The 18,201-nt window shown below is 47.0% G+C and overlaps 1 protein-coding gene across 1 annotated transcript in view; it reads left to right on the top strand.

The window, feature by feature from the left end:
* The window catches only part of BSN (bassoon presynaptic cytomatrix protein), an 89,921-nt gene that overhangs the window by 681 nt on the left and 71,039 nt on the right, over positions 1-18,201 (top strand). The window contains exon 2 of the mRNA XM_042017890.1: positions 1-21. Within this exon, the coding sequence (XP_041873824.1) occupies positions 1-21 (21 nt within the window). The remainder of the gene's footprint in view (positions 22-18,201) is intronic.

The following is an 18,201-nucleotide window of genomic DNA, read 5'->3' as shown; positions in this document are numbered from 1 at the left end:
CCCGCCCGCCGCCGGGCCCAGGTCAGAGCGCGGGGCGGGGACCGGTGCTGGGCGCGGGGTCGGGCGCGGGCTCCGGAGCTGCGGGGGGCTGTGGGGGCTGTCAGGGCGCGGGACGCGGCTGGGTGGGGGTGTGGGCACAGGTGCGTAGGGGGCGGTGGGTGCGGGTGTGTGTGGGGGCAGGCGGGCAGCAGGTGCAGGGCTGTCGGGTGCAGGGGTCAGAGGTGCCGGGGTGCGGCGCAGAGGTGTGATGGGTGCAGGTGTGGGGGGTGCAGGGGTGTCTGGGGGGCACGCGGGCGGGAGGTGCCGTGGGGTGCAGGTCTGTGGGGCACCTGCAGAAGAACGCAGGCAGGTGAGACAGGAGTCTGCACGGAGTGCGAGCCAGGGGAGAGCCGGTGCGGCTGTGGAGTGTGGGCAACAGGGAGAAGGCAGGTGAGGGAGGTGTAGTGGGGCTCAGAGAGGTGATGGAGGTACGCGAGGCAGATTGCTGCTGGAGGGTGCAGCCCCAGGGGAGCTGGCAGCTCCGGGACACCCATGGGTACTGCGGAGAGCAAGGGTGCGGTTTGGGGCTGGATGTGGGAGAGGGATGGAGTGCCTGCGGAGGAGTGTAGTGTTTGGGAGGCAGGAGAAAGCGGGGTGCTGCCCGGTGGGCAGAGGTCCAGCAGTAAGGGGAGAGGCATAAGGAGAAGAGAAGGATGTGGTTCAGGGTTGGTGAGTCTGGGCAGGATGGGGGGATGGTGCTTGGCAGCACACGGCTGAGAGCACTGGGGCGTGTGAGTACCCCAGATGTGACCACTCCCAAACGTGGCCACCCCAAGTGGAGACGGCACCAAACGGGAAAGGTCGTTATGTAACAAGAGGGACGTGCAGCCCTGCCAGGAGTCATCGGTGCAAAACCTCGCAGGGAACTGCACCGAGCTGTTATCCTTCTGCTAAGCAGTGCCAGCTGGGAGGGAAATACTTTGGAAGCAAGTGTGGGATAAGAGGTGTTTCTTTTTAAAAAAATAGCCAATCCCAAAACATCATCTTATCTGAAAAAATAAAGGCAAAGAGCAGAAAGTTGCACAGAGGGATGCGGGGGACTTGGCAGGCGGTTTGCCCTCAGTATGTGGCTGAGGCAGTGGCATTCTGGGCTCTTCGCCTCACCTGGGCAGTGATGAGCGCTGCTGGTCTTGCCAGTCGTGTTGCTTCCAACAGGGAGAATCCAGGCAGGAGCCTGAGCGGGAGGCTGCAGTCTCGCCTGGCAGTGGGCTCCGTCTTGCTGGGCTGCAATCGCTGCTCACAGGCGGCACCGTAACATCCAGCGGGATTCAGGGATGCTACAGGGCAGCCAACCTGCGGGCAGGCTTCTGTCTGTAAGATCCCTGTGAGCTTTCACACAGGGAGTGTGAAAAAAATACTTCTGAGTGAAATTGTGCTCGTTTTCCTTTACGTTTTTCTCAGTTTCCCTTGCTAGAGAGTCACAGCCCCTATGCTTTGGATTCTGCCAGTGAGGAGTTGTTTGTAGCTGCTTGAACAATTTAAAATTAAATACCTGCGGGGCTGTTTAGGCTACTGTAATGAGAGGAGCTGAGACAGCCATGCAGGTCTGCTGTCTCTGTCCAATTTTGGCACTCCTCCCCCATTACAGCCCACGGTCTGTTGTGCAGCACGAGGGGTTCCAGGGGCTTTTAGGATCCTGGAGCACATGGGGCTGGTGGATGAAGGAGTACAGTCTGCAGCACTGGCCATCCACACTCCTCTCCTGCCAGAAACACCAGGTTGTTTTTTCCGGCCATGCTCCAGCCCTCGCACACTGAGCTGATGCTCCTGTGCCTCCTGGGAAGCTGCTGCTGTGGAGCTGCCCTCCCTTGCAATTAATTAACGCAATTAAAGAGGTGGGCCAAGTGGGGCCGTGCCGTGGAGCAGCAGTAGGATGGGGACGATGCTGAGCTATGCCAGTATTTAAAACCTAAGCGTGGGAGGGGCGTGGGGGGCTGAGATGACACTCAGGGATTTTAATTCAAGATAGCAAAGTGGCAACGAAGGAAAATCAGGCCTCGAGGAGAAAGTCGCTTTTATGAGGTGCAGGAGTGGGCACATAAGACAGACCATATGTTGTGAAAGGTTCAGCAGAGCACAGGATGTGCTGGCCGAGCAGTGAGTGTGCAGTGCAAAAGGTGCTGCTCCAGAAATCCCAAGCGACCAGAGAAAGTGAGTTTCTCTCAATATCAGAGCAATTATTTCTTTTCTCTGAATTAAGTAACGTAAATCTACATGCCAGCCAGTGAAAACTATAGTAGTGTGACTTTTCTGTGTCATTTCTCACAGTTTGCTTTGTGTTACCCAGAGAAATAGTCTGAATACCTTATAGGGAGTACCCTGGATTTCGGGGTCTTGTGTTTAAATCCATAATAACAGTTTCTAAGGAGCTGTGCATACACTATGAAGAGACTTTGGAGAACAGAAACCATCCCACAGAAGTAGCGTCTTCTCACCAGGCTGCAACATCTACCACTATTTATAAACTTTGATTTCCTGCTTGCATGCTTTGGCAAGGCACAGGGGACCCAGAGGTTGGAGGGAAGCTGGGAACAGGGCTCAGCCCTGGAGCAGTTTGGCTCTGCCAGCAGGATGCAGCTCTGGAAAAGGCCAACATGGTGCAGGGTTACATCAGGCAAGGTGTTTTCAGTGTAGACCTCACCCTTGTGCAAGGTGCTGCTGGAATCTCACCTGGGGCAGCTGTGCCCTACTCTGGTACTCCAGCAAGGAGAGATTGGATCAGAGGAGGGAGGGAAGGGTTGCTGCTGGTCTGCTCGGACAAACAGAGCCTCTGTAGCCTGAAAGGAGGTGAAAAGCTGGAGCATCATTAACCTGTAGGACCAAAGGAACCCAGACTGGTTGCTGATGCACTTGGACAGAAAGCTTTCCAGTGCCTGGAAAAGTCCTGGTCTGTTCCTCCAGAGAGACCCACTAAGCAGAAGGGACAAGCTCATTTCACGGTGCAGCTTGATGGATGGATAAAAAAGGCTTGGATGGCAGAGCAGGGATGATCCCAAGTTCAGAACTGTAGCTCGGGGCACAGTGCTTTAGATGGCTGGTTTTCCAGGTAACCTGCAGAGAGACTTTATTGCTGCTTCTGATTGTATTTGTGCCTGATTTATGCTGAATTCATTCAGATTTTCAGTCTCTCTGCTGCTCAGCTGTGGAGCTTGTAAAAGGCTCTTTTTGACACCTGGATGTATGAGCTCAGACTGAAGGATGGAAGAGGGGTGGTCTCCTGGGAAGCATTGAGGACCGGCCACAAATTCAGAGACTGTCTGTGGGAGCAGCAGTGCTTTCAGCACCACTGTTTCTCTGGAGCTGGGAGATGCACATTGCAAGCAGCCAGGCTGGCTGCAGGCTGCAAGGCTGGACGGTAGCTTGCTCCCATGGCACAATAGCAGAGATGCCAGGACCTTTGTTTTCCACACTGTGGGTCGTACCCCAGTATTTCTTAAGCTTCAAGGTAGGCTTGCTGTGAGCTGAAGGTCTTGAAGTGGCCAAGAAGGAATGTTTGCAGTACTGCCGTGGTAGCACCTTTGGCATGGGCTTTGAGCTCCCCCAGAGCCTTCTCTTGGCTTGGAACAAAGGCAAGGCAAGTGCTGATCCTGTTTACCCTGTTGTACATTCAGCATTGCTCTGTTTGGCAGGTGGTGGAGCTTGACATAAAAAATCTGGTGATAGGGAAGAGTACAGGATAAACAGACCAGAAAGAAAGAGCCCTTTAAATCAGAGGAACTTTGGACAAACCAGTGCAGTTTGGATGCTCCCTTCTACCCTCTTGGTAGCTCACTTGCGTGTGCTTGTTTGCTTGCCATAAGTACCATCAGAATGAGAGATAAGAAGTTTATACATAAAGATAATTTTTTTAAAAAAGCAACTTCGCCTATTTATTTTTAAATGGGCACTTTTCCCAAGCTTGCAGAAATGAGCAGTCAATGTCCATTTTCATATGACTGTGCTAGGAATAAAACCAGACTATGTGATGGGAAGTCAGGCTGCAGAGAGGGCTCATGCTCACCTGGAGAGCCAGCTCCATCCTCATTTCCATGCTCTGCTCTCCCCAAAGGCTCTGAGCCCTGTACAGGATGGGGCAGAGGCATCACTGTCAGAGGCACTGCTGGGAATTTCCTCAAACATTAAAATAGTTTTTTCCTGCCATGCTTCTGCTCTCATTGAGCATTAGTTTATTTGCTGCAAGACATTTGGAGGGTCAGGAGGGAGGTGGGGCTGGGTTTAAGTGAGGAGGGGAAGAACGGATACACAATGTTTTGAGCTCATCAAAAAGTAAAAGGAGTAGAAAATAGTGTACATGATGGATCAAGTCAAAATACTTGTGGTGTTAAATAGCCCATTGGGCTTCAATTCATCTTCCCCCTTGTGATGGGCAGGCAGTGCTGGCTGTGACACGGTGCTTTGCCTACTTGTGATTGCTCTGACAGCAGCCATTAGGCCATCGAATCCAGACGGCACAATTCTGGGTGCTTAAGTAACTCCAAAACCTCTTCTGGGAATGCGCTCATCAATATTCACAGTGTTTGGCATCAATTATTAATGCCTTTATTTCCAAAACAAATACACAGATTTGCAATCTGCATCACAGGTCAGGGTTTCTCACTGCTGGAACCAGCCTGGCTGGTTTGTTGTGGGCATGGATCTTTAGCCATCGCTTTTGCTGGGTGAGAGGCTCCTGGGGATGTCCCTGCAGTGTCCACTTCCGTTCAGAAAGGATGTAGAAGAATTTGGAAGGATTGATGTCCTTTGCTCTGTCGGCTTGTGCTGGTTGAAAAGTTGGAGGAGTCCTTGGCTGCTTCTGGTACAATTTGAAGCTATGGCAGGGCTGCTTCCTTTGCACTGGAAATCTGAGTGCTGATGGTCAGCTTTCTCGCGGAAGGTGCTCCTGCCCATGGCCAGGGATTGGAACTAGGTGATCTTTAGGGTCCCTTCCAAGCCAAACCATCCTGATTCTTCTGCTGATGCTCAGCAGTGGAGCTGCAGCTCAAGTGATCACATCCATTGGGGCTGGTGGATTCCTCCACATTGTTGCTCGTGTTGGGCTGGCTTCTGCCTCTCCACTTCTGCTTCTCCAGCATGCTGCAATAAAGCTGTTTCTTTTCTCTGCTGTGTGAATCAAGCACATATTTGATGTTTCCCATCATGTTTCCAATTCAGTGCAAACAGATAGTCAGTGCTGTGGCATATTCCTGCAGTTTAAATGAGTTTGGGGAATACTTGATGTGCATCTGGACTGGCAGAACACCACAGCCTGCCTGCCACACAGCCTCTCTGCACAGCCGTCTTCACCACTTCCCCGGCTGGGGCTGGCACGATGGCTGGCCGAGGGTGTTTTTCCAGCAATCCTTTTCCAATATCAGGCTAATTTCCTACCGTATGAGGTGCCCCTTGGGAAGGATGGGACAGGCAGTCAGGGTGCAAAGAGTGCTTCCCAAGAGCAGGTAGCTCAGTAGGGTGAAATGATTTAATGGCGAAGGCGTTTGGTTTTTCACTAAATGTGGCAATAAGATTATCCTGTCAACTTCGCTGTTGAGTGCCGCTGCTCCAGGATGTTCCTTGGGGTTTTTTTTGGCTAATGAGTGACAGCAAGTGCTGATGGTCATCCTGGTCCCACACATTGTAAACTGTTATTTTCTTCTTGAATTTGAGATAGTCGCTGTTGAGCCATCACTGTGTTTTCAGATGTCTGTTTGAATGACAGATTTGTTATTTTTGTATCAGTCTATGAGCACGACTATTCCTACAAACAAGTTTTTTTGTCTTTTTTCGTGCCTGGCGGTTCTAAGCTCCGGCGTGACCCCAAGGTGCTGCTGTGCAGCCTGTCAGTCATTGCTGAGCACGTCATACCTCTTTTCATGTCACTGATGCTGGAAAGTTTTTATGAATGCACTGAACTGGCTCCTTGCTGAGAGCACCCAGTGCCTGCAACGTGCTACTTAGGAGCCTGCAAGAGCGAGCAGCATCGCTGAACCCTATTAATGCTGGCCTGTGCTTTACTGGAAGGCATGTTCGTGAGGTGCTCTGCTTGTGTTTAATACCAGAGATGACTTAACTACACTGATGGGTGGTGTCTTGCTCACTTGTGGCCTCTTGTAGCTTTCCTAGTGTGTGTTTGACATTGGAGAGAGACCTCAGCCCCATTAACAGACTGGGGACAGTGGGTTGCAAGGGCAGGAGACAGCAGCTCCCTGCCCACCTTGAGCTCCCCATAGACAAGTCAAGGAACGCACCTCTGAATGCAATTTTTATTTTGTTTTCTCTTATTATTTGTTTAAGTGCCATGGTTTGGCTGGAGATGAGGAGGGAACATGCCCTCTGGCCTGGCTGCTGGCACTGGGTGGTAGAGATGGTTATGATGGCTAGCAGAGGCACACCTCTGCAGTTCAGAGGCCCATGCTAGCCAAATGTTAATGAAGTGTATGTTAACAGTGAGCATAAATAAGTGTAGAAGCATTTTACCAGAGGTTATAATGGGATATATGATCACAGAAGGTTTAAATAAAATCCTTGCCTCTGAAAATACAAAGTCTCCCTCAGTCCAAAACTATAGTTCCTGTGATGAGCAGCAGATTAGCTGTTCTTACTGGCTTCATTCCCCCCTGAAGATGTGATTAAATAGCTTGGTGCATTCTCTTTTTTCAAAAATGATTTAGTTGTGTTTCTAGGTCATTGTCTATAGAAGAAAAATGTGCATATGTCTAATGTGGTAGAGTGCGTTAGGCATCTTCTAAGAGGAGCTACAACACAAACCCCTCTCCTGCCCAGACTGTTCCCAGACCTCTCTCCTGTCCTTAGAACAGGAATGAAAAGCCTTTACACCTTCTCCCTAGAGCAACAAGATGAACATCTCCATGTGAAGACTGTTAGTGCTCCCTGAGGTGGGCATGGTTGTCCAAGAACTAAGTGACTGTGATGGGGTGTACAAGGTACTCTTGGGAAAAGGTGGAAGCACAGGGCTGAGGGAAACCTCTGGGCCATTACCTGATAGACACCATTAGAGACCCCATCACGCTACCACTAACGAGGTAATGACTAAGATCTTAATTGAGGCACTCTTCTCTTATGGAGGCAGGCTGAGAGAGCTGGGGTTCAGTCTGGAGAAGAAAAGGTTCCAGGGAGACCTTAGAGCCACCTGGACCTCTTCTCTGGTCATGTGTAGGTCCTCATGAGAAGAGCATCTCCTGTCCTCTTGGAGGGTTTCTTCCTTTTCTGATACCTATAACTAAACTTAAAGCAAGCAGATGCTGCATAGAAAATGCATCCGTGCTGCTTGAATTCATTGCTGAATTTTGAGGGTTTTTGGGCATGTGTGACTAACCATTCTTCACTTGGTTCCTGGACCTGACAGGGACCACAGGCTCTCAGACATGACAAAGCAGTTTTCCACGCTGAATAGCTTTCAGATGAGGATTTGACAGCTCCTCTGAAGGGCCTAGAAGAAAAATCACCATGAATCAAAATGTCATTTGGTGCAGTTGTTACAAAATCCCGTGTTTCAGACGGGGTGTCTGAGGCTGGCAGACCCTCCTCCATCCAGCCCAGAGTGCTGGAAGCCATACAGGGCAGAGACACTTGCAGAGGCCAGATGTCAATAGCTGAGAGCAGCCCCTGAACGTTTTTTCTCTGTTTCCTTGCATAGCAGTGGACTATTGCTTTCTAGCCTGTCTTGAGTCTTTCCTGGCCTTGGGGGCTCATGTGCTTCTCCAACTGCTGAGAGGCTCAGAGCCTGGTTCCAGTGAACATCCCTTTGCAGGACCAGTCCTGAGGGTTGTAGCATCGTGAATAGGGAGATTTGTTTTGAAATTTGTCTTTATTTATGGATTTTTAGCTCTGTTAGGAGATGCTTGGAGTATGCAACCTCTTCTGGCATGGTCTCAGGATGCTTCTTCTTGGGGTACTCCATCCTTGGAAGTTGTATGTGGGTATGAAGTCAATGTGAGACGTGTCTTCTTCAGCTGTTAAATGAATCCAGAGGGGCTTGGCCCTCTCAACACCCCACCTGAGACACAAATGGGTTTGCCATGGGCTTCCCAGTAGAAGAAAGAGTCTGTTGGTAGCTCGTTCCCTTCCTTCAACAGTCTAGACAAGAGGAGTATGAAAAGATTTTGCCATATTTAATGTCTGCAAAAGGATGAAGTTGTGCGTAGGAATTACTTTCAAAGATTGACATGTTGTAGCTGTTAACCACCCTTTTTTTTTTTATTATTTAACCAAAAAACAGATTGCAGCCTAGGAAAAACAGCATGTTTTTTTTTTTTTTCTTTCATCTTCTAAAGAAAACATTTCACTTATAGATATGTGAATTTATGCGTTATAAAATAGGAATAGTTGAAAATTGGAAATGTATAATAAGTTCTTAAGGGACTTGGTAATTTGCCTTTCTCTTGTAAAAAAAACCCAAATCAGCTGATAATACAAAGCTTATGAAAGGCTGGGGAGAATGCAGGGCTGAACTAGATCTTTTTCCACGTTGACTCCGAACTGTACTTTTTCTTTTGATGAAACATAAAATTACTTTTAATTTATTTTGTTTCAATCCTAGTTACATAAACTATTATTTGGTTGTACAGCTGGACTGAAAAACTGTAGGAGGTCTCACATTTAGGATTTTGCTGCCTCTCTCTCATTAAGCCTACAGCCTGATTTCTTTAAATGCACCTATTAATCTTCTTAGGGAGACAAACTGTTGTTTGGTTGGGTTTTTTCTCTCTTTTTTTTTTTTTTTTTTTTAAACACTAACCTCCCAGTTAACTGGCAGAGTTAACCCTGCTGGTTTGCAGCCTTTGCAGGTAGGGCTGTACTGCAGCTGGGCACTGTAGTGCCAGTGCCTGTTGCCTTGGTAGGCTGGGTTTGGTCTGCTTGGCTTAAACACCCGAGGTGGTCACAGCCTGAACTGTTCTCATCGTGCTCAGCAACAACCTCCGAGTTGACAGGAAGGAGTAAATGTAATTTTTTCCATTTTAATTTTGCTGTAGGCTACTTCAGTAGTTCATCTGCGGTAACTTGCCAGAGAAGCTGTGGCTGCCCCATCCCTGGAAGTGTTCAGGGCCACGCTGGATGGGGCTTGGAGCAACCTGGTCTAGTGGCAGGTGTCCCTGCCGATGGCAGGGGGGTTGGAATGAAATGGTCATTAAGGTCCCTTCTAACCCAAATCATTCCATGATTCTATGAACTTCTGTTGTGTTTTTGATTTCCAGTCTGAGACTCGTGGGGTTCCAGGTTTGAGACCCATTAACATAGTCATTGTAGGACCAGCAGTAGGACACAAAGAACCCCGTGTTGTCCTTCAAGTGTGCAGATTTTTCCCGTATTTCCTCTCAGATGCATCATCAGCTTTGTTGTCTCCTGCCCACCAATGGTAAGCCACCATAATTTGGGTTTCTCTTCCCCACTCATCGCAGGATTTCTCAACGCTCTGGGTGGGCGTTGGTGGCAGCCCTTTGGAATGCTGCCCTTTTGGATCTTCTCTGCTCTTCTCTGCTGGGAATGGCTCTTGGGAGGGTGAGGGAACTGCTGTCAGTCTCAAACACATCTGTGGGCTGCACCAGTTCTAATATGAACTTGTGAGATGTCTGGAGCAGATAGTGCTGGAGCACGTTGTGTCGGGGCCAGGCGGCAGTGGCAGCTTTCCGTAAATACTCCTGATGCTGGCATACGTGAGGAGGTGATGCTGGGTGCTGCTCTCATCCCTATAAATTAGTCCATCCTTTGTATTCAGGGCAGATCTGTAGTCCCAAGGAGTGAAAATATCCAAGCCTCATCCTTTTCCCACTTGTCTCTAAGTTGTGAATGTTTTGCTTGGGAACCCTGTAGCTGGGGAGCACACCAGGAAAACAGGTTGTTTCCATTTATACAGAGTGTATTATATAGAACCTTTTGTGATGGTGGTGATTTTCAGAGCCCATTTACCACTGTATTAGATGAGGTTTTGACTGGTTATATGCTGCAGTTATGACAGAACATCAGTTTCTGTTGGAGTGGAAAAGATGATCCCTATCACTACATTATATGCCAGTGATTACCTCAACCTGGCAAAAATAAGGCGTCCAGAAACATCCCTCAGGGAGGAAACTGAAGAAATGTCTCCTTAGGCATTCCTTTTCTGCTTTATTTTATCTGCCTTCCTCATCTTCCAGTCTCTCCTCCTCCTGCATTGTTAATGGATGTTAAGCACTGGTTAATGGATTAGGATAGGATTCCTCTTGGCCGTACAACTCAGTTTCATCCAACCCATATCCACGATTGCCAATTTCATTTTGATTTATTATTAAGTGAAAATATAGGCCCAAACACTCTGAGCTGACAAATTATCACACCTTTATTTTTCTTTGAAATATGCAAACAAAAACCAACCAGCTCTTCTGGGCAGGAATAAAGTGCCTTCTGTTTCTCAACACATCTAAAATCTGCTTCACTTACCAACTAAACTTCTCAGCCTTAAATTTTACCTGCTGCCATTTCTGCCAAGCTAAGCCTTCTGAGGGTTCTGTAAGGACAGATACAAATATGCAGATGCCTCCATCTTTTTGGGGACAAGTGTTCTGGGCTGAGGTACATGCAGCAGGGAAATGCAGGCAGGGACAAGGCACCTCAAAGAGTTGCAGACGCTGGAGAAGTGTTTTCCTTTGATCCTATAAAGAATTTGGCAGGGGAATTTCAGACTCTCGTATTTCAAAAGTACATTTAAACTAAACAGCTTGAGATATTGAAGTTGATGGTGCCTCTGACAGTATTGGTAATGTATTGTTCCTTAGGTTTGCTTTACCTTTTCTGTTGTGAATAATGAGTTTTACACATAAAAATGTAATTCTGAGTTTGGTTTGCCATTCCAATTCAAATCTCTGAAAACAAGAAAGTGCAAATCTAAGACACACAAACACTGATACTGACCCCATCCAGTGCCAACCCCAGAGCAGTGTCCCATCAGGCACTTGCAACCACTGTCTTATCTCCAATAACAGACATTATTGGACCCTTGGGCTGGTGTGGGGAATGTCAGGGAGGGAGAAACCTCTACAGCTGAGAAGTGTTTCTGAGAAACACAACCTGACATGAAGTTTTTGTTAAAAGGCATCTGGCCATGTTGGACACGGGTTTCTCCTCCTCACAGGAAAGTGTGGGCTCATCAGTTTTTCCACGTATCCCTCTACATGCGCTGTGTTTGGAGCTCGTCATGGGGGATCAGGCTGTTCCCTCAGTCCCTGCCCCAGTGATCTTCTCTTGATTGCTCTTCCACACCTCGGATATCTGCTCTCGTAGTAACCTGAGGCAACAACAAAAACGTAGAATTAATGACCTGAGTGGCCTGGGGAAGAGTTAAAGGGACGATTATGAGATAGCCAAAATGTGTAGAGGTGCAAAGACACGAACTGCAGGACGGATAAAAATGCAATGGTTTTTCACAGACACACAAAAAATAGGTCTCACGTTTTATTTGCTCAGGCTCAGACAAATGAGGGTGCAAAGTCAGGATTTTTTGGTTGCTGGGCAGTCACCAGGAGCTGCCTGTCTCTCTGCAGTATGGCACTCTGATTTCCTCTCCTGGAAATTGCTTTTTAACTCTGTTTTTCTTTCATTTTTCTAAAAATACAAACTAGTTTCTTTCTGGTCTGTCATTACTGCCTCTTTTTTAACAGCACTTCTCTTTCTGATGGATCTTCCTATTTTTTTATGCCTGGAATGAGTGTTGTTCTTTGTTCTGGGCCGAGTTTGGTTGACTCAAGCTGTCATGGAGATGGATAATGATACATATTTTGCATCAGCTTTTAATTTTGGAGCATGGGTGGAACTCATCCAAAAAAAGGGCCCTGCAGTCTCCCCTGTTTCTTAATGGTTGAATACCAACTTCTTGTGGCTGGAGGTTTCATAGAAGTGTGGGGACCCTTGGGTGGTGTGGATGTGACCAGGGATGTTGACCTGGTGGAGCTAGACCCCTGGATTGACCCCTTTTTTATCCACCTATGACAAATGGTGCTCATGTTGGATTAGTTTCCTGCAGCCAGCCAGCACCTGCAGGAATCCCTCCAGCTCCTGGACAGAGTCAAGCCTGAATGCAAAAGGGAGAATTGCAAAACCAGACCTTGGTGCCACTCTGTGGGGAAGGAAGCCAGAAGCAAGTCAAGGGAACGGGCTGCCTCTGCTCTTCTCTTTGAATTGCTTTCCAAAATGCATTTTTCCCAAAATAACTTAATTGTGTATTTTTTGGGGTGGATTGTTCTATATTTGTTGATGAGCATTAAATTGATGTTTTCTGAGAATGGTCCAATGTGGCTTGCAGAACTCTTTGCAGAGCATCAGTGTCTCATTTAGAGCCCATCACTATGTGTGGCTATGGTTGTTCTCTGTGCCTTACTCTGCATTTCTTGACCTTGGAATTCACCTACCGTGGTGTTTCGAGACATCCAGTTCAGGAGAGCCTTCTACAGCTCTTTGCATTCAGCTTTAGCTTTAAATACTCTGAATAAATTCGTATGGCTCAGCAAACTTGTCCTTTCTTTATCCCCCCTCCTTCCCAAGCCATTTATGAATATCCCATTTATCCCATGGCAAGATCCTGCACCTCTACTTGAGAAAACCTGACCATCTGCTTCTATCCTTGGTGTCCTAAATCCTGATCAGTTATTAACCCATAAGAAGGATTCCCCTTATTTCTTCATCTTTTATTACTTCTTTTTTTCCCCCCCTTTCTTTCTAGATTTTTATCCTAACAACTATTCTACTTGAGATGACTTTTCAGACTAAGTATTGCCTTTTACTCCTGTAGCTTGGTTGTTTAATGATATTGCTGTGTTATGGCCATGTCTTAAACCTTTTCTTGGCAGTGCATGTTTTGCTAACAGGTGCCATAGAAACTTCCCTTTCTTACCCTTCCACCTGCTGCTTTTAATTTCTTTCAACAAACCTTCTCACTTTTTCTCTTTTTTTTCCCCCAGTTGTATCTGAAAATTATAGTAATCATGTGAATTTGTGTTGTTTTTTCCAGTCCTGCAAATAGATTGAAGCCGAGTCTATTACAGTCACTGTTACTGAAAGTGTGTGTGTCAGGTTTGGCTCCTCAGAGCAGGCGCCGTTCCTGTTTCAGGATTAAGTCCAGAGCAGGTAGTTTCATTCTGCATTGCTTTAGGGAATAGTTAACGACCTAAACAAAAAATTGTGTCGCTGCTAATTAAAATCAGAGAGGCTCTCAAGGAGGGCGGGCGTGGGTTATAATCATAGATTTACAAGATAAGCTTTCACCAGCCGTGTGCCATAAAAATTCCTTAGTTTCATGCCGTGGTTTATCTTTCGGCTTTGCTGGCATTTTGTAAATACAGAGCAGTAATTCATGGTGTTGGCTTTCCTGGGACAAAGGCCTTCAGTTAGGCGTGACTGCAGCAATCAGCTCTTCTACCCTTTAATTGCTGGAGCTCAGATGTAAGATGTGAGTGGATGGAGGCTGAGGGGAGCGGCTGCTCCTTGCCTGCCGTACTCTCCCCAGCATCCTTGTCCTTTCTGCTGCCCACAGTATTTTCAAGATTGTCATGGCTCTTTTATGTAATTTTAACACACATAAATGACTTGCTCATAGCAATCAGTTGTACCAGGGAAGGATATGGAGGCGACACATCGAGTAGCTGAGTGGAAATCAGATTGAAGAGACGGCTCCAGCCCACACCTCTCCGTGGCTCCTGGGGACGTTTATCCCCATTTTAGCTGCTATTTCCCTACGTGCTCCTTGGTATTGGTCGCAGGGCCATAACTCTGTGGCACAGCTCTTCATCATTCATTGCAGACCTTCCAAATACTGCAGTAGAGAGGAGGGGAGCTCTGCAGGCAGCAGCTCGCTTTCCTGTCCAGCCTGCAGCATGGCCACCCTCAGCATCACCTGAATTAATGCTTAACGAGGGGCACTTAATGAGCCCAGACCTGCTGAGCATCCTCCCCTTCAGCAGTGTCCTCAGGTCCAGCATCTGGGTTGACTGATGCCTCCTGTCCCTCCAGGGCTCCCCAAAGACTCCAAGGCTTCACCTGCACTGAAGGTCCAAAGCTGATCTTCCAACTGCACCAAAGGTCCAAAGCTGACCTTCCAATTGCACCCGTTCACAGGATGAGGTAACGTTCCTCCTTGTTGTGGATCTTCCAGATACCTCCTAAGTGCCCAGAGAGAGGCAGAGAGGGATTAGATACCCTATAGCCTTTCTAGGATCTCCATGTTCATCCCAGGTATGGTGGAGCCCTGGCTCTGCACCTGCACTCTCCAGGCTCTCATCATTGAGCTGTATGGCTCCTCTCACGCCATGCAGCTGATGGCATTGTGATCAAGAGGTGGCCTCTACTCCGTCTCTGGAAGATTTACATGTAGTTTTCAGCTATCACAGAGGAAACAGATTTTCCCTGTCGCTGAAGCAGAATGAATATTGGACACTGCACTTATCCCTGCGAGATTTTAATGCTTTGAAGTTCAAGATCATTAATGTTCTCAGCAACAATTATATCATTTAAAAACAAGACCCTGTTCAGACCTTTGGACCTTTATAGTGCCTGCTCCTGTAAAGGTATCTGAGAAGTGATCTCTTTGATATGTATGGGACTGAGATCATTACCTGCCAAGGGCCAGTTGGCCTTTGGCTCTGAAGGGCTTGGCCAAGATCCTGACAGCGGTGGCCACATGTTTCAGGCATCAGCAGCTGAAAGAGCAGCTCCCCAGAGCAGCATGTGGTGGTCTGCAGGTCACTCTGTGACCTTCTGGCTTGTGAGAGCTCATGTGAGAGATGCAAAACTCTGCCCTGACTCCAGTTCAGGTCTGGTGGTTCACAGAGGCTGCTCTGGACTCTGTAGGGATCAGTTGTCTTGCATTTAATGGCAGATGTTCATTATGGTCTGTATAGGGTGTCTAATAGACATCTGACCTTGGGGTTCTTTGGAGAGGTCTGGGGATGTTGGGCTGGTGGGTAGGAACAGCCACTGCTCTGGTTTTATATTGCAAAGGGCTCTAAAGGAAATTGCTCTTGGCTCAACCAGGGCCAAGTAAGGTGCAAATTAAGTATTTACTTGCCACATAGCAAAATTAGAATGGCAAAGAACAGAATAGAATAAAATAGGGGAGAAAATGAAATATTTCTAGTTGGAAGGGCCTTCAACGATCATCTAGTCCAACTGCAAATGATAATGATTCACAAACCTTTACAAAAAGGCAATTGTGCAGGAATGAAAATAAGCAAGTAAATGCTTATTTAGAGCTTAAATCAGTCATAAACCCCTCTTCTGGTATGGAGGATTCAGCTAATAAGGTGGCAGATGCCTCTCAACAGCCATGCCTGACAGAGCGGCAGCGAGAGTGACATTGATGTGTTCTCCTGTTGCTGATTCTTGGTTGAACTAGACATGGTGCTAAGTCAGAGAATAACTGGTTTGTGGTAACTGTGTAAACTGGAAATCTCCTGGTTCTTGTTACCTTTCCATGGATGGCATTTTAAATGAAGGGAAAAGCCAGCAGCAGCTCTAGGTGTGTTACCTCCTGCAGAACCAGGGCCACAGGAGGAAGCTGGCGCACTGCATGCAGCACTGCTCACCCCATGGCAGCACTGTCCCCCTGGGGAAGGTTGTTAGTCTGGTGTGTTGGTTGCCAGTGGCTTGTGCCACCGCCTACCTAGCAGCCCCTCCTTGAAGCCCAGCCCCAGCAGGGTGTAACAGCAAGGCAGAGGACTCAAGATTATCACATTTCTCTGTATTTATAAGAACAGGTATGAGGGTGGAGGTTAAGGACCTGGATGATTACCCAGATTGGGTGGAAGCCTGGAGCAGGAGCTCAAGTACACTGTCAGCATCAGGAGATGCGCATTAGGGATGCCTCAGTCACACGGAAAATGCCTGACAGAAGCTGCATCTTATTTGACAGGGATAAGGCAACCCTGGAGCACAAAGCTGCAGGAGAACAGGGTTTTTCCACTGCTCACAAAAGCAAGTCATTAAACACTGTGGCCTTTCACAAGAGTGCTTGTGTTGCCATCTAATAAAATACTCCCTGACAGTTTCTAGTCACCATTTCGTATTTTCTGTTTTGATTTCAGCTGTGTGGCATTCGTTGTTTTTAAACCATCCAGTACACACATTTCCAGCATGATCCTCTTCCTGCATGGACATCAGTATACAGTATAATTAATTTAGGGGCACTTGGATTTAAGCAGGTGCTGGTTTTTAATTCTGTAACTGCTGGGGTTTTTTTTTGTCAAAGCAGAGCCTGATACAGGATTCCCTATGTTGTATGTAGGACTTTCAGAGCTACAAAGCTGCCCCCAATAAAACACCCAAGCTCTGGGTATATATGAGCATCGCTAGTGTGAGATTTTCAGTGCACGGAGCTGAAACCAAAGGCCCTCCATATCAGACATTTCTTTTTCTGTTTATTTATTAAAAGGATTGTCCTATTTTCTAGTCAGACTTGCTGACAGGCAGGATATACCAGCTAACATTTGATATTATCCCATGCTGTTCCTTTGCCAACCCATAACCATTCAGAGTGATGTCTTTCCAAGTCAAACCCAGTGCCATTGTGACCTAGAGTACAACTGCCTGTTTGTTTAGCTACCTGGTTTTTTTCTAAACGGGTTGTACTCAGTGATTCTTAAAATCAGTCATGTGGATGTTCACATCAGGTTTCAGTCAAACCAACTAGGTCAAATCTCTGCTCGTAGCTGAGCAGCTCTAATTCTTGTTGTTCAGCCCAGCCTCCCTCTTTTGGGTGTGAGCCTCTTCACATCTCTTTTCATGCTTTATCTTGAGTTGTTTGTTGTTCATCTCCTTGGTTTTACTGCAGATAAACAATCATTTTCCCTCTTTTTCTACCCAGTTTTCCCTCTTTTTTCCCCTACTAACAGAAACGACTTGCTTGTCCTCATTTTGCTGATTTTTGATCTGGATTTGAAGCTGGGAGCTCCCTTCCATGGACAAGCTCTGCTCCTCTTTGGAAAGCCTGAGCAGGGCGTGCAGCTTGTAAAAGGACGATGACACTGCCACTTATTTTTGTGGTTTTTATCTGCTACAATGCAGTAATTAGATCAGTTGCCCAGCGAACAAGGACCCATTTCCCTCGGCACCAGGCAGAGGAAGGGATGCAGTCCATGTTTCTCAGTTGCATAGAAGGGCTGCAGTTCCTGGAGGATTTACTCGGACCACAAATGCCAAGCTCCTGTGGATGTGATCACTGCCAGAGTTTGGTGGCAGCTGAGCAGATGGATGTGGCCAGTGTGCTCGAGGAGGTGATGTAAAATTAGACAAAAACCAATAAAGAGAAAAGATTGTTCTTTTCCAATTGGAGAAAACCAATGCTGTGTCTTGAACTTTTCCACACAAGTTAACATGACTTGATTTACCAGCTGTGCGTGTAGATTTTGTGTAATATCGTTATTGCTTGATTTTATGGCAGAGACATTAATGGTGTTGGCATTTACCTTGCGATGGTTATTGCTCCCAAGTTAGCACCTCATGTGAAAAAGGGTCCGTTGACATCTCTTGGGATGCTGGCTCCAAGCCTGAGTCTTGCCTGTAAAATTTAGTGGCACTGATGAACTTACTTGAGTTAAATTAGAGCAATTCCCTCCCACAGACTCTGACTTTACCTGGGAATTCCCAAATAAGAAAGCTGTACCAATTTACTGGCACAGAATTGTAAACCAGTGTTATGTCATTGCATTGCTTTTATCTTCACTGATGCTGCTGACATCTTCTCCCTGGTGCTGCTGTGGCATCAAAAGTCTGGCTTAGCACAAATCATGTTTTTCTGAAATTAAGTATTAACCAGCAAACAGTCTAACAATTGTTTTGGCTGCAAGTAGGACTTTGTTTTTAAAGCCTTCCCAATTTTTGTAATTTTAATGGAAAAACATAATTTTTACATTAGGGAAAAATCAAACATTAAAAATCAGAGGTGCTTATGACATCTTACACTGCTGAGCTTGGTTTTGTGGTGAATGGCTTTGACCCTTGGTTTTCCTTGTGCTGTTCATGCTTCTGATCATCTTGGGCAGCTCTTCCCTCCCAGTACTGATCCATCTCCCAGGGCATTGCATCAGCCCTAAATAGAAAGGCTGGTTTCATATCCATGTCTGTTCCCAAGTGGAACAAGGGAAGTTCTGGGCCTTTTTAATCAGGAGAAGTATCTGATGGAGAGGCAGAGCTGGGTATGGATTA

This window comes from Corvus kubaryi, unplaced genomic scaffold (genome assembly GCF_017639235.1).
Source record: "Corvus kubaryi isolate FWS band 111438036 unplaced genomic scaffold, C.kubaryi_AGA036_p1.0 124, whole genome shotgun sequence".
NCBI lineage: Eukaryota > Metazoa > Chordata > Aves > Passeriformes > Corvidae > Corvus > Corvus kubaryi.
Note: the sequence above shows the minus strand (reverse complement) of the source record. Positions and strands in the feature narration are given on the sequence as shown.